The sequence below is a fragment of the Musca vetustissima genome, unplaced genomic scaffold (genome assembly GCF_032173495.1).
Source record: "Musca vetustissima isolate MV318-11 ecotype Yass unplaced genomic scaffold, APGP_CSIRO_Mvet_v1 utg10199, whole genome shotgun sequence".
Classification (NCBI taxonomy): Eukaryota; Metazoa; Arthropoda; class Insecta; order Diptera; family Muscidae; genus Musca; species Musca vetustissima.
In genome coordinates, this window is record NW_026875741.1 from 60,248 (window position 1) to 87,558 (window position 27,311).

The following is a 27,311-nucleotide window of genomic DNA, read 5'->3' on the forward strand; positions in this document are numbered from 1 at the left end:
TCAACTGTCATTCTAATAACCAACCATGGAATGAAGCAATGATTAGGAAAATAGGAATGACAGGAGTTAGAGCCACCAAGAGGTAGATAACAACACTTAGCAAGGACCCCAAAATCAGGAGGCGCTGTTTCTAGGCAACGATAGATGGCAGGCACATTAGGAGGGACAGTGTACAAAGTGCCAGGGAATAAACCGACGAGTCCTAGTTTCCAATCCTATGGAGAAGGAAACATTTTTTAACTTGTTGTTGAAAATTTAAAAAAAATGATTGCAAGTCCCTTCCTATGAAACGCTTATAGATTCCAACTGACATTCTAATAACCAATCATCAAAAAATAACTATGAATGGTAGGAGTTAGAGCCACCAAGAGGTAGATACCAGCACTAAGCACGGACCCCAATCGGTGCAAAACAAAAATCAGGAGGTGTTGTTTCTAGGCAACGATAGATGACAGACCCATTAGGGAGGCCATGCTACATCAGACCCATCATTTGCACAAAATTCACTGACACGTTGTTTCTAGGCAACGATAGATGGCGGCCCAATTACCTAGAATAGGCTGCAGCAGACCAGAAAATGATAAACGAACACGACGACTAACCGAGTAAGATGACGATGCTTTGTGGAACCCATAGCATAAGTCAAAGGGGAAGTAACAGGAGAATGGGTATTATTTTGTATTAATGTCATTGGAAATTGTGTAATCATTCCTAGGGATACTTTTTTCATTGCAAATTTGTTTAGTCCTTCCTAAAGCAATTTTCCTACCTATATTTCTAATTTTTAATTATGTTACGCCCCTGTGGATACGTGATAGTGAATATATATTCATTTAGTAGAAAACATAACACACACAAAAACATCATCATCAACATCATGCATTTAATCAATTTTAATTGAATGATGACCCCGCTCAATAAATGTTTAGTAGTCAACGCCATCTCGTCACCACACATCACACAGCCACAACAACAATTGAGGATATTTTTAGCAGAGAAAAAAATAAAACTTACAATTGATGAAATATTAGCACTACTCAAAACCCCTCAGCGTAACGGGAAAACTATCATCTTACAGAATAGAGATAATATCATTGACTTAGTTAATGATGTTATGGATACGGTTCTGGCTGAGTTAGGAGATGAATTAAAAAAATATCATTGAGAGAAAAAATAGGTCATGCCTCGATTGGAAAATAAAATTCTAAATATTTTTAAAATTTATTTTTTTACTTTTTTTAATTATTCTATGTTAAACATTATTAATTAAAATTAATTGTTTTATCTTGTTGTCAGATCTACGAGGACCTTTTATTTTGGCGTATTTGCATTTAAAGTTATAAATATAAATAAACATCAACTTTCATTATTGAACTCGAAAGCCTTTTAAGGCCCCCAAAGCATGGACGACCGGAAAGTCAGAAAGAGGTTCAGGGAATTGCTGAAATGAGAAGTCGGATTCAAATTTGCTTAAGAATTACATCAAACACACAGTGGCTCACAAAGAAGTCTCAAGACCAACAGACCTATCCAGCAGTAGTAGTAGTTGAGGTGTACAAAGGTGAGGGAAAGTCTGGTGTTGATCTACATCCTATAACATCATTGATTCCTATCCTGAATTATGACTAATTATGGAGTGTTATGCGAACTCGTACCTATCAGTGCATGTTTATAACATTTATTTTTTTAATTCTATTTTAATTAGAATTAAACCTATTAATTAAATTTAATGTTTTTTTTTATATTTTTCAGAACCACCCGGTCTTTTATTTTGGCGTATTTGCATTTAAAGTTATAAATATAAATCAACTTCAACTTTCATAATTGAACCCGAAAGCCGATCTCAGATCTGTGTCAGTATGCCTCATGACTCGTTCACATATTTTGACATATTTGCATTTAAAGTTATTAAAATAAATCACCTTAAATTTTTATCATGACTCAACTTGAAAGATAAAGTTGAGTTTTTTTCGGAAAAAACAAGTTCAAATCAACTATTCCTCAAATGGAACAATCGGTACTAGGTCAGATTCATTCCTTGATCATTTAAGTAAGACATGGGTCAATGAACGATTGAACTAAAAATGTATTGTTTTTTGTAGAGCGAACCTAAGCGCTTCAGAAACGAGATTGCCCTACGCCAATCTTTAATTCATTCTTTTGCTCCAGTCGTTCCTTTTTGTTCTCATGCATTTAGTTCATCATTTAGATAGGGCCTGTGCTAATGACGATTGAAATAAAAAGAATAAAGGATTGGCATTTGTAGACCGAACATAAAAAGATGGAATCGCTTCAGGAATGAGATTAGCGCTAATGAAATATTAGGCCTAATGAAACTATAATTTATTATCCAGCCGGCATCCTTGAGCACCCAAAAGTTCCAAATCTAATGCAGTATTGAATGGAAAAGAATATCGGAGGGAAATTTGCTATTGTCAACGATATTCAGCCGCCATTAGGAATTTCTTTGGTTCAACAATCAGCTAAAAGTCGTGAGAACGTATGAGATAGACTACCTTCGCTGAACTTTTTCAACTCTTCTGGCAAAAACCACTCACCAAACCCCTTCCTTCTTTGAAGATTTTTTTGTAAAAAAAACTCTTTAGAGATTTTTTGTAAACATTTATTGCGACTTTTTGAATTCTATTTGAAATTCCTTTGATATTTAAGACCTTAGTGTATAGCTTTAATTTAATTTATAGACAACTGAAACAAAAAATTGGTTCAATTAATTCTTGTCCCTTTAGGCTATAAATAAATTTCAAAATTTTATTTTTTCCCACCAATTGCTGATGTAATAATAATATTTTTTTCTAACTCAAAAAAAAATCTCATTAGAATGCAATGACCTTTCCGACTATAGACTTTTTTCATTAATACAACTTCTAAATTCCCATTAATATTCCAAACACACACACTTTATAAAAAAGATTAGCGTCTATGAAACCGAAAAAAATTATGAAAGTAATCGAGCTGTATTAATATGATCGTGTATTCTTGTAAATGATAATAGTTGAGGTGCTTTAAAGAATTTCAATTACAAAAATGAAAAACCAAAATTGGTTAAAAGCCAAAAAGCAAGAACATGAAAAGGCTGCAGAAGCCGCAACAGATTATTTCTAGTTTTTCAATCTGTTTTGCTTTAATTTTATACTTTTTTTGCTTTGAATATTTCTCTGGAAATTCTAGCAGTTGGTATGGACATGAATCATCAGATAATTGCTAGCACTTCAGATTTTTTTGCTAAGAATTTGTTTAATCGATATTTTTAAAGTAAATTATTATGAAATAAATTATGAATCATCAAATTCATTAGTGGCGCCCAACGTATATTCTACCAATATTGATCATTTTTTGCAAGGTTATTTTCAATACACCAAGACTTCATGTAAGTGACATCAATTTGTTACAAATCACATTTTTGACGCCCAACGTATACGAATGCTTCACATAAATTTGTATTGTAGTTGGCCAAGTAGAATTTCTATCCACTATGAATCAGATATAAAAAAATTGCAGCCAAATTGTTGACAATGATTTAACGTAAAAGTTGTAAGCAACTTTTTGGCGCCCAACGTATTTGTTGCCTTCGCAAAATGTGCACCAAATTATGTTAATATTTTGTCAGAACGATTTCCATACACTAAATACTCAAAAAGATCAAATTAAAGTTAATTCGTTTACCAAATTCCTAATTGGCGCCCAACGTAAATCAACGGAAAGCTTTATTTGATTATTTTCCTTATTTTTAAATTCAATTAATTAATAAAAATAAGCTTTCGAATACTTACAGTATGCTGTGACAACAGCAAATAGCATTAGCCATTTTATAATATTTATTAATAATCCCATTGCGGAACGTTGATGCATGCGCTGCGGTTCTTTGGTTTTTGATGAGATCAAATTTAAATTTGCGATTTTTACTTGCTGATGAAACCAACACTTGACGATAAAGTGTGGGTTGTTGTAGTTGTTTTTTATTTGAATTTAGCTGTGATTTAATTAGTTGTTTTTTTAGGGTTTCACGTAATCCAAGTACGCGATATGGCACAAACACGACAAAAATTCACTATCGATTTTTTGTTTTGGTTGATTGGTATTTTTTCAATTTTATTTCTCACACACGAGAAATGCAATCAAAATAACCTAGAATAAAATTTGGAGGAGGATTATGGGAATTAGAAATAAAAAACACACACGGAAAATTTTAAAACGAAATCACAACGCGAGGTTAGACACTGAACGCGGGTATTTGCGGCTCGTGGATTCAGGGCACAAAAGATCTGCAAAGAAAAAGAAGAAGAAGAAATATAAAGGAAATTAGTAAATTGATTATGAATTAAAATTTTATAATATAACTTAAAAATATGCGGAAGAAACACATCCAAGACATAACGACGCTCTGAAGACAAAACGGAAATACCCAGCCTAAAATTATGCACCACACATATCAGCAGAGTTCTGATACCTTGACGTATTTGCATTTAAAGTTATTAGTTATTGATTTATAAAGAACAACGACGCTCTGAGGAACAAATCTGAATATCCTGCCTAAAACTATGCACCACACATATTAAAAAACTATGCAGACACACATATCTGCATATCTTGGCGTATTTGCATTTAAAGTTATTAGTTATTGATTTTCTAAAGACCACACAAATCAGCAGATTTATGATCCAAATGAAAATATTAGGAAAATTGTGTCCCATGGCCACCATCATAACCATAACTCCTAATTAAAGAGTATTGCTTCCCTAAATCTAATGATCTATGTGATGAAATAAAAATCTCCTCATTAATGTCCCTTCAATCATAAAAACACTTCCCAGGAAAGATCGACGCTCTGAGGACAAAACGAGAATATACAGCCTAAAACTATATACCACACAAATCAGCAGATTTATGATACCTTGACGTATTTGCATTTAAAGTTATTAGTTCCTGAAAATGGTGTCCCATGGCCACCATCATAACCATGATTCATAATAAAAACATCGATTATTGTTTCCCTAAATCTAATGATCTATGTGATGAAATAAAAATCTCCTCATGATTGTCCCTTGAGGTGAACAAGTACTTCCCAAGACAGAACGACGCTCTGAGGACAAAACGTGAAGATCCAGCCTAAAACTATGCACCACACATACCAAAATATGCCAATGAAAGACTTCAAAAGCCAGAACAATACTCTAAGGACAAGTCGTGATTATCCAGCCTAAACCCATGCACCACACACATCAGCAGAGTTCTGATACTTTGACGTATTTGCATTTAAAGTTATTAGTTCGTGAAAATGGTGTCCAATTGGATGTTTTAAAGAGCTCATAGCCACCATTATAACCATGGATACAACTGAAAGCTTCGAATATTGCTTCCCCAGATCTAATGTCTATAGGAAGAAACAACAATCTCCTCATTATTGTACCTTGAGGCATACAAACACTTCCAGAACAGACAGAACGACGCTCTGCGGACAAAACGTGATTATCCAGCCTAAAACTATGCACCACACATATCAGCAGAGTTATGATACCTTGACGTATTTGCATTTAAAGTTATTAGTTCGCGAAAATGGTGTCCAATTGGATGTTATAAATAGCCCATGGTCATTATCATAACCATGGATCCAAAGGAAAGCTTCGAGTATTACTTCCCAAGATCTAATTATCCATGGGATGAAATAATAAAGAGATCGCTTTCCCACTCATTTTATTATTGTCCCTTGAAGCATACAAACACTTCTCAAGACAGATCTATGCTCTGCGGACATGTCGTGATTATCCAGCCTAAAAGTATGCACCACACATATCCGGAGATTTAAGATACCTTGGCGTATTTGCATTTAAAGTTATTAGTTCCTGAAAATATTGCCCCTCGGGGCATACAATCACTTCCAAAGATAAAGGGACGTTCAGAGGACAAAACGTGAATATCCAGCCTAAAACTGTGCACCACACATATCAGCAGATTCATGATACCTTGACGTATTTGCATTTAAAGCTAATAATCCAGCACAATCGCATTACTTTCTTAGTAGATTATTGGGGAATTTAGGACATTAGTTAGCCAAAATAATTTCCAGTTTCCTCTTCGATTTAACCTCGCCCTCATTTCTTCAAAATATAAACAATTAAAATTATTTGCCGAAAAAATACAGGTCCTTTGTTTAAGAATTTTTTTGACAATAGTTTCAAATGACAATTTGCCCATTATTTGTTACGAAGTAATGGTGATGGTGGTGGCGCTGATGATGGTATTAGTGCGTGAGTCTCTATTATTTTATTTATTTAGCTCAAAAACAGCTAACGGAAGTTAGAGAATAGATTTCCGTTTTTTTATTATTATTATTATTAAATTTAGCTTTGTTTACAAAAGCCATAAAGCTGCTGTTGTTATATTTATTATTGTTGTTGTCTTTAGTCTGCATACATTTTCATCGGCGTACATTAATTTATGTTAAATTATGCAGTTTTTTTCCTGCAGCTAACCAACAAAACTTTAATTCAAGGGCTTTGTGTCACAAAAAACACCCTCCTCCTTATTATTCTTTTTTATTCTCAGTTCCTTTGCAATTCAAAAGGAAATAAATTAAGAGGGGAGGAGAAGTGGCAAAGAAGATGGATTATACATTGGCTGTAGGGGGGTTTTCTTTGTGTAAGACACCTACATGCCTACAAAAACAGTCTCAAGGGTTCCATTAACCCAAAAACCTAGAAATAAAAAAAGCTAAACTAAAACTCCAGCCAACTGAATTTCATTCCCATAACATTAGGATATGTTTTTTCTTTCGGTGACCTAAACACTTCGTTTTGGTAAAGGTGGTTGTATAGTATATACAGTGGCTCCATCGAATAATCGGACAAGTGTTTGTCAGATATAATAATGCTATACATTTCAAAAAAATGTCTAAATGTGTAGTTTTTTTTCGCTTTTAGTTACACATTACTTACTTATATTTCTGAACAATACAAAAAGCAACAACTTTCCTAGTGATAAAAGTAAATTTCGTCAGAAAAACAAAATTAACTCAATTTATTGTGTTCAACGCAAAATCGGACAAAACAAAGTATCAATGTTAAAAGTCCCGTTATTATGCAAATATGAACTTCAAATCTGTATTTTGTTTGTCGTATTCATTTGTAAATTGCATTTAGATCAAGAAAGTGGTAAAACTAAATAAAAATAAATTTAAATGGCTCCAAAAGGGAAAAAATTCAGTGTGGAAATCAGACAATTAATAGATAAATTGAATTATGAAGGTAAAACAGTAAGAGAAATTGCCGTATTGGTTGGAATGAATAAATCTACTGTCCACGACATTATAAAGAGGTTCCGTGATGAGTTCAGATTGACCAATAAAAGCAGAGAAGGTCAATGGAAGATATTGAATGAGCGAGAAGAGCGTTCGATATTAAAAGAAATAAAACAATATCCATTTAAAAGCGGAAAAGAACTTAAAATAAATTTAAAAACTCGCACTTGAAAAGTTGTGTGCCTAAATACTATTCGCAATACATTACATAAATATGATTATTATGGAAGAGTTGCAAGAAAAAAAGCATTTATAAGCCTTAAAAATAAAAACAGTAGAATAAAATATGCCAAGGAGTATTTACTAAAATTAGAAGATTTTTGGAAGCAGGTAATTTGATGATAGATCATCTTAAAATACATTTCTATTGATAGTTTCCATTATATTAAGGATCTGTTTACTGACGAAAGCAAATTTAATTCGCACGGATCAGATGGAAAGATGTATGTGTGGCGTAAGCCAAATGCTGAATTTAATCATAAGAATACAAAAGCCACTGTTAAGCATGGATGAGGTTCTGTTATGTTTTGGGTCTGCATGTCGAGTGCGGGAATATACAATTTGCATTTTATTGATGGTAAAATGGACAAATTTGTCTACCTCAACATTTTAAAACAAAATGTAAATCAAAGTGCAGACAAATTGGGTATCGCGAACAACTTTGCCTTTTATCAAGACAACGATCCCAAGCACACATCAGGTGTTGCAAAGCTTTGGTTGATCCATAACTGTCCCAAACTTATACAAACACCTGCACAGAGCCCAGACCTTAACGTAATTGAGCATCTTTGCGAAGAATTAGCTAGAAGAGTGTATGAAAAAAATGTAACTCCTTGGTACAGCTTAAGGAGGCTTTACTGAAATCGTGGAACTCCATAGAGCCGGAGGTATGCCAGAATTTGGTCAAATCAATACCGAAGCGTTTACAGGCAGTTCTGGACAACAAAGAATATGCAACTAAATATTAATTTCTCGATTTTTTGCATTTTTTGACATTGATACTTTGCATTGTCCGATTTTGCGTTGAGCACAATAAATTGAGTTAATTTTGTTTTTCTGGCGAAATTTACTGTTATCACTAGGAAAGTTGTTGTTTTTTGTATTGTTCAGAAATATAAGTAAGTAATGTGTAAATAAAAGCGAAAAAAACTACACATTTAAACAATTTTTTTGAAATGTATAGCATTATTATATCTGACAACCACTTGTCCGATTATTCGATGGAGCCACTGTAGGTGGTTGTGTTGTGGGATTTATTTCCACCACTCAAATATTTTGAAAAATAAATTACATTGTGAGAAATAGCGACCAACGTGGGGAGGAGAAGTTTCTTTTGAAGTCAATTTTATGGGTTGAATTATTCTTCCTATAAAAAATATATAATAGTAAGAATGGGTTCGAATATTGCCAATATTGTCCTTGTGATTACTGTGGCACCCAATGTGGGGCCAAATGAAATTCATCCTCATAGCATTTGCAACAAATTTTTGTTAACTTTAACACTAGGTTGAGTAAAAAGGGTGTAGTAAATTGTTCTATGGTCTGTTCTTCATTAGGAAGTAATTTGCTATAAAATATTTTGTGAATTTGGCGCCCAACGTGGTGCTGTGGATTCCCTTTTAAAGAAAAATATGGATACTTCATTCTCTAAATATTCCTCCTAAGATAAATTAAATAACTGAAAAGAGTTAGTCAATCATATTTGAATTGAATTTTTGTGTTTTTATTTCTATGAGCTAAATAAAATATTTATTCACGAAATGTATTGGCGCCCAATAAGTAATTTTTGAAGGATCAGATGAGGAAATGATTTATAAACAAGACTTAAAATAATTACCAAAAATAATATTTTCTAATGATCAAACATGACATGAACAGAAAGAAGCTTTAAAAAATATAAAAATGCTGTGCGTTAGGCTTTGATTCAAACTCAGAGCCTCAAATGGCGCCCAACGTGGATGTGATATTTTGCATTTCGATTTATGACATATGACTAGAGGTCTAAAAAAGCATTCTGACTAAGGTAATTAGGTCGATTATGTCGAAAATTTCAAATATATGAAATATAATATTGGCGCCCAACGTAGGGAATTTTTGTTTTCTATAAATAAATAACCGAAATCAAGCATCTATGACTCCCAGGAATTCATGGGGTCCAAAAATGTCATTGATCCCAATTTTCATATAATATTGGCGCCCAAAGTAGGGATAATTTGTTTTTTAAAAATAATTGTCCGTAATCAAGCATCTATGACAACCAGGACCTCATGGGGTTCAAAAATGTCATTGAACCCAAACACTACCACTAAAAATGTGGTGTTCTCCATTCGATGGAAAAGAGAGCATTTAAAAACCAAGAGAAACTGTTGAAATATGTCGTAAATAATATCCCGTCTAGTAAATCCAATTATTTATATCCTTCAGGCAGTATTTTTTTTAGATTTCTATCGCAAACTGGTTTCCTTTGTATCGCTGTTTTTTGTTTCTATTACAACCTACCCTCCTCCTTCAAGGGAATAAATTACGCACAGTGGTGTCACACATAAATGGGATAACGAAACTTGTCTCCAAAAAATGTCTGTACATAAAAAAGGTGTACCTATTAAAGGATGGTGGTTTGTCAGGATATGAATGGTGGTTGCGAGGATGTGTTCCACACATTTCTAACACACATTTGTATTAGAATTTTATATCGAGAGGTTTTGCTGTATTTATCTTCTTCTTTCACTTTTATTCAAACTTTCAACAAATGAAATGAATGAAATTTCGAATTTGACAGCAATTTACAGCAGCTGTAAGAGATCGTTAACGAAACACAACCACCCTCTGTCATCGGCTGTGTGTCAGAGTCTAACAATGCACAACAATGATCTATCCATTTTCTGAAACAAACACACGTGCTGTCATCTGGATTTTTTCTGGTTAGCTAGGTTAGGGAGAGCGAAAACGAAAATCATCCCTCTTCGCTTGCTTCATTGGCGTATTTTCAATTAAATTAAAGAAATGTTTAAATAAACCATTAACGAAAAATAAACGACAAACAACAAATTGTAACGTATTTTTTTATAAAATATTTCCAAAAACAAATATAAGGGGTGGATTTTTTTCTATTACAGTTTTGATAGATAGACCAGTGTGGTGTAAAAGATCAATGATCTCAATAAATATTTTTTCACTCCCACTTAAAGCATGCATGAACGCAGATACACGCATACACATTTACCCACTGTCCCCTTATTTGCATTGAGGCATTAGGAACAATTTTGTTAACTCCCAAAAATCCATAGAAATTTATGGCCTTTAAAGATTTTGAAGAATGCATTTCAATTTCATAATTTCCACACATCACAACAGAGCTGAAATGAATTTTCAAAACGCTGCATTTTCATTTTCGAAAATATATATATCTGCACACACACACATAGAAAAAATCTGTCATAAGGTAGCTTTTTATTTTGAAATGAAGCCAAAAAGCCTAATGCCTTTTTTTATGACTTGAGAAGAAAATCTCATAAATTTTCCAAGAACTTGGAACTTAATTTTTCCACATAGGAACACACTCAATTCAGTAGACCCTAGAAATTCGAAACTAGTGCAGTCACACACACTCCCAGACGACATTAATGCCAAAAAATTATGATGCCCATAAATTTCCGTTCAATAAATATCACGTTGTGTCTAGTCTCGTGGTAGCCTTTATAAAAAAAATATCGAAACGATGACATTTATATTTAGCCAAGATTCACTCAGCTGTCCATTTGTTGTAAGATTTCGAATGTCAAGGAGGCGTCTCTCTCATTCGGTGTTAATTAGACCACAAATAATTCCTACTTTATAAAAAAATGTTTTGTATGGGTATGTGGTTTTAAATTAATAAAAAATATCAATTTTATGAAGAAGATGACATTTGATAGTTTTGAAGAGAGGGTGGAAGAGAAGGAGTGAGTGCAAAGTTCAAATCATAAAATATAAGTCTTGGAAAATATGAGAATGATATTTTCTGTGCGACTATCCGAGCTATAAATGTGAATTTTTTCAGAATATTTTTGGAGGACTAGCAGATCTATAAATTTGCCTTTTAAAAGGCTATTTTTCTTATGACCAACCGAGCCGTAATTGATTTTATTTTAAGGATAATAAGATTTTATTTTAAGGAGCAATAGCTGAAGGCAAGTTGAAAAATTTGAAGTACCAACACTATTAAAAGTGTGCATTTATAAGATTTTTTTTTTTTTCGAAGAACCCAGAAAATTATAAGCATTGCATTTTTGAGGATTTTTTGAAGAACCTTCATATTCACTGATTTTAAAGAATATGTCTTAAAGGACCAGGTGACCTATATCCCATCAACAGAATATAATATAAGATTTTTTTCAAAATATAGTTTTTTAAAAGCTCAACAGCTGGTGGTAGTTTTAATAAAACATCCATAACTTTGTCAAGATATTGTGGAAGAATCCGAAACTTAAAAGAATCAAAGTCTAAATTTTTAAAAGGTTTTTATTTTATTTTTTTTTTTTTTTTGCCCAAAGAAACTTTAAAAAATAGAAGAATGCTGTGTTTTAGGCTCTGATTTGAACTAAAATGACAATTGACGCCCAACGTGGATACTGATATTTTCATTTCGATTTATGGCATATGACCGGAGATCTGTAAAAGCATTCTGACTAAGGTACTAACTCTAATTCAGTAGAAATTTTAAAGAATATAAGAAATATGCTATTGGCGCCCAACGTAGGGATGATTTGTTTTCTATAAATAACACTGTGCGACACGAAAACTTTTCAGGGGTTCTAATGTACCAATTCTGTTTAGTTGAAGTCCCTGGACCACGAATATACCTTTGGTTTTTCTGGGTCACTTCGAAAATTAGTTTTATAACGGTAAATGTAGAGAAAAACGTGGTTTCATAGATTTTCACTTTGAAACGCTTATAACTTCTTTTCTTTCTAACGGATTTATATTATTCTTTTTTTCATTCGAAGAGTAGAATTTTTTCTTTCCAACAAGGTATATACTTGGTAAATCGGTTGAGGACTGGCTGAGTTACAGTGGTTGAAATGTGAAAAAATACGCATAAAATGACAGAATTTATTTTTCTTCGGGTAGTACGAAGAAATTATGACATCAAGTCGTATAAGTTTTATTATATTACGGGAAAGACAATTAAATAAGCTTTCGAAAATGAGAAAAATCAAGAAAATCGGTTAAAAAATGGACGACTTATGCACATTTTTGTATTGGAAATTTCAAAGGAAATAAATATATTTTCTTTTGTCTGTTACAAACGTAATGTGGAAACGAGGAAACGAGGACCCATATTTCCTTTAGAGAATATGCATAGAATCAATACAAAAATGTGCATAAGTCGTTCATTTTTTAACCGATTTTCTTGATTTTTCTCATTTTCGAAAGCTTATTTAATTGTCTTTCCCGTAATATAATAAAACTTATACGACTTGATGTCATAATTTCTTCGTACTACCCGAAGAAAAATAAATTCTGTCATTTTATGCGTACACATTTCAACCACTGTAACTCAGATGTGTCGATTTACCAAGTATATACCTTGTTGGAAAGAAAAAATTGAATGAAAAAAAGAATAATATAAATCCGTTAGAAAAAAAAGAAGTTATAAGCGTTTCAAAGTGAAAATCTATGAAACCACGTTTTTCTCTACATTTACCCTATAAAAAATACGAAGTGACCCAGAAAAACCAAAGGTGTGGTCCAGGGACTCCAACTAAACAGAATTGGTACATTAGAACCCCTGAAAAAAATTTTTGTTTTGTTTTGTATCACAGTGTAATTATACGAAATGAAGCGTCTATGATTCCTAGAACCTGCATAGAAATGCATAGAGCTAGCCATTAGCCGTTCTAATGGTCAAACAGAATATGATGTGCTCAAAGAAGCCTTAAAAATTTGAAGAATACTATACTTCTCGCACTTATTCAAACTCAAAAATGTTAAATGGCGCCCAACGTGGATACTGATTTTTTTCATTTCGATTTATGACATATGACCTGAGATCTAAAAACAAAGTATTCTGACTAATTCTAATTCAGTCGGAAATTTCAAATATAAGAAATATGATATTAGCGCCCAACGTGGGGATAATTTGCTTACAATAAAAAATTATCCGAAATCAAGCGTCTACGATTTCTAAAACCTTATAAATACATAGAGACATTCTAATGGTCAAACATAACATAATGTGCCAAAAGAAGCTTTAAAAAATAAAATACTGCGCTTTAGCTCTGATTCAAACTCAAAATGTCAACTGGCGCCCAACGCGGATAATGATAATTTCATTTCGATTTATGGCATATGACAAGAGATCTAAAAAAAAAAGTATTCTGAGTAACGAAATTCAGTAGGAAATTTCAAAAATATAAGAAACTTGCTATTGGCGCCCAACGTAGAGATGATTTGTTTTCTATACATAATTTTCCGAAATCAAGAATATATGTTTCCTAGAACCTCATCAATCCATAGATCAAACCATTGGAGTTCTCGGTTCTTTTTGAAGTACCCACAGATTTAAAATTATAGCCCTTCAATGAATATTTTCCAAGGACCTGGTGATCTATTTATTTTGTATTTTTTTTTTCTGAATTTATTTTGATGGACTCACATAGCTAAAACGTGTATTAAAAAAAATATTTTCTAAAGTATAAGAGCAAATGTTAAAAGCATAATTTTGGAAGCATCAGTTGAATTTTTAACGAATAATTTTCGAAGGATGGGCGAGGCGGATCTACATTTACAAATTAAATAATCTTACAGTGGTGCCCAACGTAAGAATTAAGCGTTAGTTTTTTTTTTTTTTTAATTTGAATATTTTTCATTTTTTCCTTAAATTTGATTTAATTCTATTATTTACTATTCCCCTTTATGAAATTGTAATTGTTCGCCCTTCACTATACACACATGAGGAACTCTGATATTTTTTTGTTTATCATTCATTTTCCCCGGTTTCTTTCTTTTATTGTTCTCCCAAAACCTTTGGAATAACGACAAAACGTGACGATTGCTAATGATGGCAGACACACAACAGCAACAACAAAAAGCTCTTTGAATTTTAATTCAATAAAGTTTTTTGTATTCTCATGAAGAGGGGAAGAATTTATCATAAAGCGATCATTCTCAAGTTCAAATCGATTGCAAGCAAGAATGAAAATAAAAAATATGAAGTTCAGTTTTTTTGCTTGCTAATTTATGTTATGGGAAAATAAATTTAGCGAGACGGGAATATTTACTTTTTTTGGGGTGAAGGGAAATAAAGGAAATCCAATGTTTTCAACATGTAGAAAGGAAAGGAAGTTCTCAAGGAATATTTAGAAACATATATAAAGCTTTTATGACATTTAAATTTAATTTCAAGGTATTACAAAGCTATGTACAAACCTTGAGAATCACACAGCTGATTTTAACAGAAACAATAATACCGGTGCATACTTTTAGGGGCATATTTTGTATATTAGAAATTTTTTTTGAAGAAATATATAGTCAGAAATCTCCAATTATATGTAAACTTATATTTTGAAAATTTTTGAGATATTACAAAGCTATTTACAAACTTTGAGAATCACACAGCTGATTGTAACCGAAACAGAAATACAGGTGTATACTTCTAGGGGCATATTGCATACCTTAATTGTTTTTAATATAGTTTGAATCTTGTTTTTATTCAAAACAGCCAAGCTCCAAAACCCACCTTCTTATAAAAAACAACAATCCTTCTTAAACTCTCTCCCATTTTTACAGAAATACCTTCTAAGAATCCCTCCCCATATCCACTTTTCCCCAGCAATTGTCATAAATACCTTCAAACAGGGCGATTATCTGACTCACATTACAAAACCGATATTAAACACTTATCTGTCTAAGCATTTTACGTTCTTTGCAAGATATTATCGTTTAACACTTCAGTGGAGTGAAATTTATGAAAGAGAGGTAATGCATTTTTGCTAAATCAGACAGTCGATGTTGCCCTGCAGTTATTACAAAAATAAAAATGGGGTTGAAATTATCCCTTTATTTCAGAATATTGGACTTAACGAAGTGGCCACTTCGTCAACACTTAACTCCACAAAAACAATTATTGCTCAGATGTCATTTCGAAAACCAAAATAAAAGAAACGAAAAATGCAATGATAAAATATTTTTCTGAAATTCTGGAAAGGGAGGCAAAAGGAAGAAAAGCTAAGAGTTTTTATTCTTCTGAGAGGGGAATAAAAGAAGTTGCAGTTTTCAAAAATGCAACAAAAAATCCACTGGACATTTTTAAGATATTCTATTTATTCTTGAGGGGGAGAACACTTGTAGGAAATGCAAACGAACGGACATCACTAGACATTTCAAATGTCTCCCTGTGAAAACTATCTCCCCTTGTTTATGTCCCTTTGGTTTGCCTTTTGAATTTCCTTTTTTGCCGTTACTGCAATTCTATTGACTTTTGTAAACTTGTTTGATTGCATTTCTTATTTATTCTATTTTTTTGTTTCTGGCCATAACCTCAATGTGAACTTGGCAAAAGATTCGTATTTATTTGTAAAATGTAAGTATGTGGGCGTTTCCCCAAACAGACACCAACAATTTTAAAATTTTAAATATATTTTCCTGAAAGGATATATCGAACTAAAAGACAAGCTGGTGAACGGAAAGAAAATTTTAATGCAATTTACAGAAATCTACGCCTAAAAGTATGCACCAGTCATCAATAATTTGTAATATATAATATTACAAAAAGGCCGCATTGATATTGAAAAGTATTTTCAATAGTTAAAATTATTTTTAGAAACAAAAAATCAAAGAGAACCTAACTATTCAAGAAGTATACGCCTAAAAGTATGCAGCAGTTGTATTATTACTATTTTAATCAGCTGATTGATATCTACACAAAACCACGATACAAAATGTCTGTTCCAGAACCTGCAAGAATGTACAATTTGTTGCTACAATAACAAATTTTTCTTTGTGATGTCAAGAAAAAGGAAAAAAAATAAAAATTAGTAGATTATTGGAGTACGGGAATACAACCTTTTACTCTACCGAGCATTGCCTAGTTCACCTAATGATGTCAAGAATTTTTATGTATTTGTATTTAAAGTTAATAAACAGGAAAGAAATGAATAGAACCTTGGGGAAAATTTGGTTCTGATTACGAAATAATTTACAGGAAAAAATAATTGCAAACTTGCAGTTATCTCAATATCGAAACTAGATATCAGCATCGAATAGTCCGTAAACGCCATCTATAATCGAATATTTTAGCAAAGACCTACATAATTCGATGTTATTTAGTTTTTACATGTGATCTGATTTAAATGGAAATTTTACGCAAAAAGTAACTACTAATTTAAATAAAGGAAATATACTAGAGAAGAAGAGAAGGAACTGTTCAAGGTTCAAAACTGAAATACCAGAGAAGAAAACATTCCAAAAACATCGAAGCCAGAGATTAGGTTCAAATGGATTATCAGATACGCCATCTACATATAAATATTGTAATACTTTATCTATAGAAGGTAAAACAGATAAACACATTACGGTAATGAAACTATTTCAGAATTGCAAAAAAAGAAAAAATCTATAGGAATATGTAAGGTATGAGATTAAGTATTGAAAAAAATGTTCATATTATGAAACCAGAGGTCAGCACCGTATGGACAATCAGAAATGCCATCTATATGTGGGATTGTAATTATAAAATTTGCAAAGAACCACAAAATTATAAATTACTCATTGAAAGCCAAATAGTTGGCCTAACATAGATGATAAATTGGCGACGACTGAAAGCACATCGGAATTCAAATACAGGAAAAAAATCTAGAGAAGAGAATAGGCTGTATAATATTTCATCCCTTTTATGGGCAAGAATCTACAGAGTAATTCAAGGACAATAGGAAAAAATACAAAATCAATTCCAAACTTTAATTTATCTCAAGTTTTATTCCTAATATTTAATAAAAATTAAAAAATTCGATTTATTTAAAAATCCCTCAAACATCTAAACCAGAGGTCAGCATCAAATCGTTTATTATAAGCGCCATCTACATGCGAATGTTGTAAGAATACATCCAGAAAATTCAGGATAAATCGACAGGAGTTGTAATTTACGACGACTTTTAGGATACATGCTGGTATCTCACATAGTCTTACCTATCACATTAAAAATTCTCAAAGAACTTCGAAACCAGATGTCAGTATCAAACCAAGAAACTGAAACGCCATATACATGTGATTATTGTAATATTTATATAACATTAAAGAAAATGAACTATTGCAGAAATCAATTCAAAAAACTGGAGAAGGAGGAAGAATTCAAGATCTTATATTTAATATTCCATAACATCGTAACCAGAGGTCGGTAGGATGATAACAATGGTCCATAGAACATCGAGTGGTGCGACTGCTATCTGGTAGTTGCACTTCATCTAACCTATGTTATAATTTTTTAAATCTCCCAAAAACTCCGCAACCAGATGTCAGCATCGAACGAACGAAACAGAGACGCCATCTGCTTGAGAATATTGTAATACTGAAATTAATATATAACTAAAAAATTTAGAAATATTCAATACAAAAAGAGGAACTATGGCAGAACTCAAATTAAAAAAAAACTTCTAAAGGAGACAGAAACGCCATCTACACGCGAATCTTATTTATGAAATTTAGAAACATTCAAACCAGAGCGGTATGCGGGATATACATAGATGAATATTAAAAAGATGAAATAGTACTGAATTAAATGCAAAATAATCTGATGGAGAAGGAAAAATTTAAAAGCTTATTTTTATAATCCTCGAACTTTTAAACCAGTATTAAAAACGTCATATACATTGGAACAGTGTAAATTTGATGTAGACATGAACCTAAACCTCAGGTAAAATTTGAAAAAAATTTAAAATCTATTTTTAATATTTATCTACTTCATTCGTGATTTTTTGGGGTATCCATTCGAAAAAGTCTTTTTTAGTCCCATATAAATGCCTTTTAAAGTCCCAAAACTTCTTCCAACTATTTCAAGGTATTACATCCCAAACAAAAGCCCTTAAAAAAGTACGCCCTTCAAGCTCTGTTGATGTGAACCAATCATTCATGAAAGAAAATTGGCGAGGTTAATATCCTGATGCAGGACAATAAAACAGTAACTAACACAGACTCACAAAAATAAAAAAGCAGACAAACAAGGCAAGACTGGAAGGCAAGAGCACACGATTTACCCCCCAACAAAACAAAAAAAAAACACAATACAGATGATTGAAACGAATACTCTGCTCTTGAACAACAGCAACAACAAGAACTACAAAGAAACACTAAAAAACTGTAACAACACAAGAAAAACTCCCCATAATAATAAAAGGCTATGAAATAATTTCAAAACTAAGAAAAAGAAAATAAGAAGTCTGGAATCTTTATAATGATGACGATGACGTCTCTCTCATTGAGACTTCTTTTGGAGCCCCCAGGGGTGGCGCAGAGATGCTATTACAAAACAACACAGGGAATATAAAAATACAAGAAACCCAAAGGGAGTCGAAGAAAAGCACATGGTTGTCTTCATTACAAAAAAATACACGTCCTTAAAGAGAACAAGAAGAAGAAAAACACATTTTAGATGAGGAAAAGCAAAACAAAAAAACAACGAAATTATGTTCCTATCACCGGAAATAGAGGTTCTTTAGAGAGAAACTACCCACAAAAAAAGTAGCAGAAGAAGAAACCTTACTGAAAAATGTAACAATTGCCTGAATGACGATGACGAAGATGATGTCTTCATTTTTTTAATTTCTTTTGCTTCCCACTTTTCCTTTAAGTAGTCCTTTTTTCCTGGGAATGTTCTTAGTAGATTTTTTTCTATGCCGCCTCGTCACGACGATGACGACCAAACACTATGGCGTTGAAAATGTAATTTAATTTTTAAATAGCATAAGGACAGCAAGGACAATAAAATATAAGCAGCAAAGCCACACACATACATGTGGACCACTTGAAACGCACACACATTTATATCCTCCTAGAAAACGAAGAAAAACAACTCTGCTCTGCCCTGCACTCAACAACTTCATGGAATTTATATGGGAATTTTTGACAGTTACCATACAATGTTGTCGTCATTTGACAGTTCTGTGACATGCGCACTTCGACTAATTGATACTTGAAAATTACACACACAAACATACATAATAGAGAGAAGTGTGAAAAGAAAATGTATTTTTTATATTTTTTGAAGGATTTCAGAATTGTTTTTATTAAAATATTTGAAAACTAATAAAAATTTGTTGTTAAATATTTTTTATTATCCTTTCCGGGGATAAGCCATTCCAAAGGTCTGCTGTGTGTTTATTTGTTATCTTCTTCTCTGGCAAAGCAACAAAAGATCAATGACCCACCCATTTAGGTTATGCTGCTTTCAGCATTTGTGTTTGCTCATCTGTGTATAGGGAGAGCTACAGTTTAGAGGTTAGGCACTTTAATGCAGCGAAAGACGAGGGACAGGATTTGCAAAAAGGGAACTGTGGGTGCAAAAAGGGCTCGATTCACCAAAATATAATATTAGGTGTAAATTTCTCAAACTTCGAAACCAAAGGACCACATTAAAATGCTAAGTGGATGGTTAGAATAATTTCAATACTTCTATAAAATCATATCTGTTGAAAACCCGTCCAAAGACCTTAAAATACCGGTCCTTGTTGATATCTTTTCACTGAGACCCCAAAAACAACTTTACTGGTAATTTATTTTTTAGATTGTGGGTTAAATTCTTCAAAAACGCCATTTGGCGCCCAACATAACAGAAGAGGGATCATAACGAAACCCGAATAACATTTAATTCTTAAAACAGAACATGTTTTCATAGGAGCTCCCAGCAAATGTTTAAGAAAAAAGGTGACTTAAATTGTAAAAACTAACAAGGTGTCTAAAATCTCCAAATTAACGAAATTGTGTATATGGGGCAACCCTAAAATGTGGACAAAAAATAAAAACCCAAATAAAAAACCAAAATTCGAATTTACAGCCAATTCGGTTGGAAAACTTGTGTAAAAACCTCAAAATGTCGAATATGGCGCCCAACGTATAGATAAGTTATTTAAAAAATCTGGATCAAAAGGTCAAACGGGAATTTTGCAGGATATGCTACCATATAAGAATCCAAAATACAAAATTTTAGACACATACGTTTAGCGATGTGCCCAAAATCCCCAAATTACCGAAATTGGGGAGGTACCCTAATATGGTGGCAACCCTAAAATATTAACCAATTTTCATAATTTTTGGTCGGATGATTTGATCGATTGAAAAACATGGATGCAATCCTGAAAATACCGATTATGGCGCCCAAAGTGTGGGTGAGTTATTAAAAATCTGTATCAAAAGGATACAACTTACACCCATTTTTACTGTGGCTGAAATTATTTAAAATCCCATTATTTGGCGCCCAACATATAAAGGGGATTAATACAAAAAATTTGGGAAAGAGAAACATGGAGGAATATTGAAAATTTTTTCTAGGAAATTATTTTACCCTATTTGAGTCCAAAGTATCATTTAAAAAACAATTCTGTTGAAAAACCAACCCAAAGTCCCCAAAATGCCGAATAATGAGGATTACTACGATATATGAGAGTTACCCTGAAACAATGTCTAATATTGAAATAAATATTAAAATGCAAAATATCACTATATAAAAATGCAAAAAAAAAACATACCAAAAGTCCGAAAAATTTTAAAATAATGAGGGGTACAACGATATATGGGGGTTTAACCTGAAACATGGACCAAAGAGAAACATTTTTCAAATATCAAATTAGACCCCATTTTGTTGAAAACCCTACCCATAGTCCCCAAAATGCCGAACAATGAGGTATACCGCGCAATATGGGGACTATCCTGAAACATGAGCCAATATTGATAGTTTTTGGTTGGAAGGTTTGCTACACAATGAGATCTCAAAATAACAAATACCAGACAATTTGATTGAAAAACCTGACCACAATCACCAAAATAGCGAATAATGAGGGGTACCCTATCCTAAAATGTCGACCAATTTTCATAATTTGTTATGGGAAGTTTTACTACTCAATGAGAACCCATAATACCCAATTCCAATCAATTCTGTTACGAAAATGTACTGAAAATCCTCAAAATACCGAATATGGCGCCCAACGTATAGGTGAGTTGTAAAAAAGTTTTTTGAGGGAAGATTCTTCACACAGTGAGAAACCAATATACAACAATTTCGGTTAAGAAAAAGTACTGAAAATCCCCAAAATACCAAAAATGGCGCCCAACGTATTAGAGTGAAGATTTCCCACCCAGTGAGAACTAAAAGTACCAAATTCCAGTCCCATTTGTTGAAAAAACATGCCAACGTATATGTGGGTTATACTACAATCTGTAAGAAAGGCAAAATAGACCTTAATTATCACATCAGAGGCATTTTATTTTTTTGGCATGTGGCTGAAATCTTAATCGGCGTCCAACTGGAGTTTATAGCAAAATTTTAATCAAGATTTGAGAAAGTTGTCTAGGAACCCAAAACCCTAAATACCACATTCAAGGCAATCATTTTTTAAATGGTGCCCAAATCTGTAGAGAAAATACGCCGATTGGCGCCCAATATATAATGAGCACCAAAATGTCGAATATGGCGCCCAACGTATAGTTGAGTTATTTTTTGAAAGTTTCTTAATGAGAACATAAAATATCAAATTAGAATCAATTCGGTTGAAAAAACTTGCCTAAAAACCTCAAAATTCCGAATATGGCGCCCAACGTATGGCTGGGTTATACTAAAATCTGTACGAAAAGGTCAAAGCAGGGTTTCTATTCACTAAGAACACTAAATATCGAATTACAGACAATTTATTTTTAAAATGTGCCTAATAACTTTAAAAAACACCATTTGGCACCCAACTTATAAGGGAGATGTATAACAAAATCTGAATTAATTTTTAAGAATGTTCTCAAAGAGATTTCCTAGAAATCCCACAGCCAATTTTTAAGGAAAAAAGTGACTTAAATCCATCAAAACCCATATAATGGCGCCCAACGTATATGGAAGCTATATCATAATCTCAAGACTAATTAATCTCAGTGTGGTACTAAAAGCATGGAAACGTTTGATCATGATTGCAACCTTTCAAGAAGCTTTGGAGAACCGTCCCGATATTTTGAAAAGTATTCTTTTTTAATCAGAGGAAGCTGGTGTTGAGCAAACTAGCTCACGTGGACAGATTTCCAATCGTCTAGACTCCAATTGCCTTTCTTAGGTCACCAAAAGATGAACAATACTTTCTGGTAACGACAAGGTAATATAGGTCCACATTTTGCAATGTCTTAGAACTATTACAAATTTCCGCTATTTGTATCTTCTCAGCAGATCAATACTTTCCCCATTTATTCAAATATTATCACTTAATTTTCCTCGAAATTTTCAGCAAATATTTGCTCCGTTCCGCTTTAGCACCATTCTGAAACAATTTCGTTCCACCACCAAATAAAAAATTAAAATCTTTTTCAAAATTCCATAAAACTATCTATGAATAGTTATTCCCTACTCCACCAGGATATTCTTTCCCCCAAAACGTATTTTTGCCAAAAGACTGCAGTCACATGTTTGCTAGACGCAAACAAAAACAGCAGCAACAAAAACAACAATAAAATGCAACCCAATATGAATCATCGAGCCAGCACACCGACCAAACGAACGCAGAACACATTGGCAATAATGCAATAAATAACGAATTTTTATGGTAACAAAAATCGAGTTTCCCTTGTTTCAAACAAAACGAATGAATCGAGCAGAACAACCAACAAACGTCGACGACGACGGCCACCACGACAACGATGCAAAACAACGTGCTTAGGAGAGTCGTCTATACACATAGTTTGTAAGAGATGAAGGGTGGCGCATTGGGGCGCCAGAGGGTAGTGTACATATAATCGCCTCATGACTGATTTTTACAACAATGTTCAGAAGAGGGCGACCATAGACGTAGAGAAATGTTTTGGGAGTTTGTACGAAGCAAAGAAACAAAAAAAAATCACCCATGTACACACCCTTTTGTACAGGGGTGGTGGAACTTTTCAAACATACCCAAAGAATAAGAAGCGTACACAGAGGCACACACAGACAAACACTGTGAAGTAAAACACCTATGCAGAAATCTAAATGAGAATACATTCGCATTTTTGGAAAACGAAACGCACATGTACAGGGAGAGTCAATTTGCGATTATAAATAAGGGTTGCCGAGCTCAGGAGGCAGTAAATTTGAGATTTAAGCATTTTGAAAAAAAAAAGAATTCTAATTCCATTTCAGTAGAAACCCGGAATTTTACATTTCAGGATACTATTTTGCAAGAGCAGAACATAAATAGTTCAAAAGCAATATTATGGTACCCAACGTATATGAAAGATATATGCAAATATAGAACAATCAGAGATATTAGCATCGATTTTTCAATCACTTTCAGACTCTGTTATGCGCCCAATATATACGACGTGATTATTGCGAAGTGGTTTCCTAGGAATCCCACAGCCAATTTTTAAGCAATATTATGGAGGCTTCAGTCTGATATTCAAAAAGCTTTGAGTACCCGTTCCGATTTTTTAATATTTCTTTCAATCAGAAAAAATCTAAATCACTAAAAATCTATGGATGCTATATCAAAATCTGGATCTTAAGATCAACAAAATCCGAGAATGAGATTGCAAGGAGGTTTCCTAGAAAGCCATCAGCAAATTATTAACAAATTTTTACTTTTTGGTTCAAATTTAAGAAAAAATCAGCTATACGTTGGGCGCCATATTCGGCAATTAGTTTTCAGCGAAGTTTTTGAACCGAATTGGCTGTTATTTGATATTATGGGTTCTCATTGGGTAGAAAATCGCCCAAACAAAAATAATCAACATTGGCTCACTTTTCAGGGTAGCCCCCATCTAACGTTAACTCCCTAATTTCGGCATTTCAACCGAATTAGTAGTAATTTGGTATTTTGGGTCCTGATTGCATAGAAAAATTCTCTACCAAAAGTTATAACTATTTGTTTTGTTTTTAGGGTAGTCGCCATATAACGGTACATCCCAAATTTCGTTTTTTAGGCACTTTTTCAATATTTATATTGAAATATTGACACAAGTTTCGATGTAGTCGATATACGGGTACCCTTTAATAATCGGTATTTTGGGGGTTTAGACACGTGTTTCCACCTCATTGTGTAACAAACCTTTCTACCAAAAATTATAAATACTGGTCCATATAACTCACTAATACATTGGGCGCCATATTTGGTTTTTTGAAGTTTTTCGACACGTTTTTCCCACCCGAATAGGCTGTAATTTAATATTTTGGGTTCTCATAATGTAGCAAATCGTCCTTGCTACATTATTAGGATTGTCGTAATTTTTAGGGTAGCTCCTATATAACGGTCCATACAAATTTTCGATATAACTCACCTGTATGTTGGGCGCCATATTCGGCAATTTGACGTTGTCAGGTACGTTTTTCAACCAAATTGGCTGTAATTTGGTATGTTGGGTTCTCATTGATTAGACAATCTTCTGTTCAAAAATTATTTGAATTGGCCCACATTTTAGGGTAGCTGCCATATAACAGTACCGCCCTATATTCAGGTATTTTGAGGAATTTCGGCAAGTTTTTCAACCGAATTAAGTGAAATTTGATATTTAGGGTTATCATTCTTATTCAAGATCATGAAATATGATATTGCATGCCATTTTCATTTAATTTTGAAAACAATGGCGGCCAACCTATGTACTTGCTACACTAAAATCTGAACCAATATTAGGACTTTGTTTGCAATAATGCTTCCTATGAACTCGAACTATGAAAATATAGTCAATGAATGCAACTTGTTTCCTTCGGAACCAATATTATGGCGCCAAACGTACAAGGCTAGCCACCACAATTTATAGGTACCTCCGAAATTTTGGTATTTTGGGGAGAACTATGAAAATATTGCCAATTATTTTTGCGTAAATGTAATTTGTTTCCTTCAGAACCAATATTACAGCGCCCAATGTATAAGGGTAGCCACCACTATTCTAAGCTACCTCCGAAATTTTGGTATTTTGGGGAGAACTAAAAAAATATTATCATTGTATTGGACTTTAGCATGAATGCTACTTGTTTCCTTGAGAACCTGTATTATGGCGCCCAACGTATAAGGGTAGCCACAACTTTTTAAAGGTACCTCCGAAATTTTGGTATTTTTGAGGGAGTATGGGTACGTTATACAAATATTTTGATACATGACTCCCTTGTACAATATCCCAAGCAAAAAACTAAGAGAACTGATGAGGATTTGTGGCGAAATCCGAAGCTATAGTTTTCCCTGCCTATCCGAAAGTAATCAATGTAACCATAACCCACTTAAAAATAAAAATCTTGTTGTTTTTATATATTTTTTTAACAACAAGAAAGGGATTAATCTGGCTTACTTAAAAAAGAAGAAGGTTTCAAAATGTCTCTAATTGGGCGCCACTATCAAAGATTTCCATATGACTAACCTCTATATTTTATTATTTCAAATTTCTATTCTAAATTCAAATGACAGAAGGATATTCGGAAAACGGAAATGAATTTCACAGTGAATTTTTGGCACTTGGCAACCCTGTCCTCCTTCACACATACACATGCAAACACACTCAAATACGCAATTGATGAAGAGACTGCTAGACACCAAACCACCACCATAAACACCAACAACACAATTGCAAACAAAAAATTTTGCCACAAGTGATGAAGGGCGGAGGGTGGTGTAAGGAGTTACAAGAACAACGGGAAGAAAAACAAGGAAAAATCAATATGCAGCTTAAAGGAAATTCCCCACAAATTTTGAAACTAGAAAAATATTCAAATTATTTTAATAAATTTCTATAAAATAATAGAAATTATAAAAAAGAAAATCCTTTAGACATTTATTAAGCACATACACAAATGTCAGTGAGGAACCCCACCAATACAAATGCAAAAAATAAAACACAACAACAAAAGAAAAGACGGAAAAACACCACCCTTAAAATTGCAAAAGGAAAAAAGTTTTTCACTGTATTTGTTGGACGACTACGACGGCGATGATGATGAGCTATGTATTTTCTTCTTTCTTTTTTTCAAACAAGTACCAAGAAGAAGAAGAAGCAGCAAAGGATGCTTCTTCTTATTTTTGATAAATTTGTCTAAAACAAAGGTGGATTTTCGACGGCTTACCTTTTATGAAAATATTTTTTTTCCTTTTAAAATCCACGGTAGATGGAAAATATTCCTTAAATTTATATTCCACAGACTTTTTTGGGGAACCTCCTTTAAGAAGGTATAGCGGGGGCCAGCAGACAATTTTAACACCAAAATTGCAATGGGTTAAACTGCCACTAATCCTGGGGGGTGGCTGGTTTATCCAAATTGCAATTTTTATTCTGATTTGCTTTCTTTTTTTGCAAAATTTCACACACTTTTTTAAATTAACTAAAATTTACACACTTATTTTTCACCTTTATTCTGAAGACTCCGGCTTCAAAGACTGCTGCGGCAGCTTTTTTGCTTCTGAATTCACTTTCAGATTAGATTTAGATTTTCGATTTCATTCAAGCACCCACGACGTGATAATACGAACGACCGGTTTCATGAATTAATTAATGATTTCAAGATACGCTTTAAGAAGCTCTCAAAATACGGCGACGATGACGACGATATGAGATGTCGATGACGGGTACGCTAAACGAGAAATAAATTGTAGAACATTTTTTTGTAAGTAATAATTTTTGTATGTCTGTCAGATGTCCCAAGTCTTTGTCTGTCTTCTTAGTACATATGTTTGTCTGTCTGTCCTCCGGTTCGCCCTGTATCTCCAATTATTCTCCACCAGCAAACAAAATAAAATCCAACCCGTCGTTGTTGGGGAGGGTTCTCTTTTTTTCTTCTGTTTTGAGTACAACTAAAAATACAGGGGTGTGTTTGTGTGTG

At 33.1% G+C, this 27,311-nt stretch overlaps 2 protein-coding genes across 2 annotated transcripts in view; both read right to left on the minus strand.

The window, feature by feature from the left end:
• LOC133338274 (cell adhesion molecule Dscam2-like) overlaps positions 1-3,920 on the minus strand; it is a gene marked incomplete at its 3' end in the record, with an annotated part of 64,106 nt that extends 60,186 nt beyond the window's left edge. Inside the window, exon 1 of the mRNA XM_061546449.1 lies at positions 3,792-3,920. Within this exon, the coding sequence (XP_061402433.1) occupies positions 3,792-3,870 (79 nt within the window). The remainder of the gene's footprint in view (positions 1-3,791) is intronic.
• Positions 3,921-4,110: 190 nt separating this feature from the next.
• The window catches only part of LOC133338267 (kinesin-like protein costa), a 50,894-nt gene continuing 27,693 nt past the window's right edge, over positions 4,111-27,311 (minus strand). Inside the window, exons 6-7 of the mRNA XM_061546443.1 lie at positions 4,200-4,283; positions 4,111-4,146 (exon numbers count right to left, since the gene is read on the minus strand). Of these exons, the coding sequence (XP_061402427.1) occupies positions 4,111-4,146; positions 4,200-4,283 (120 nt within the window). The remainder of the gene's footprint in view (positions 4,147-4,199; positions 4,284-27,311) is intronic.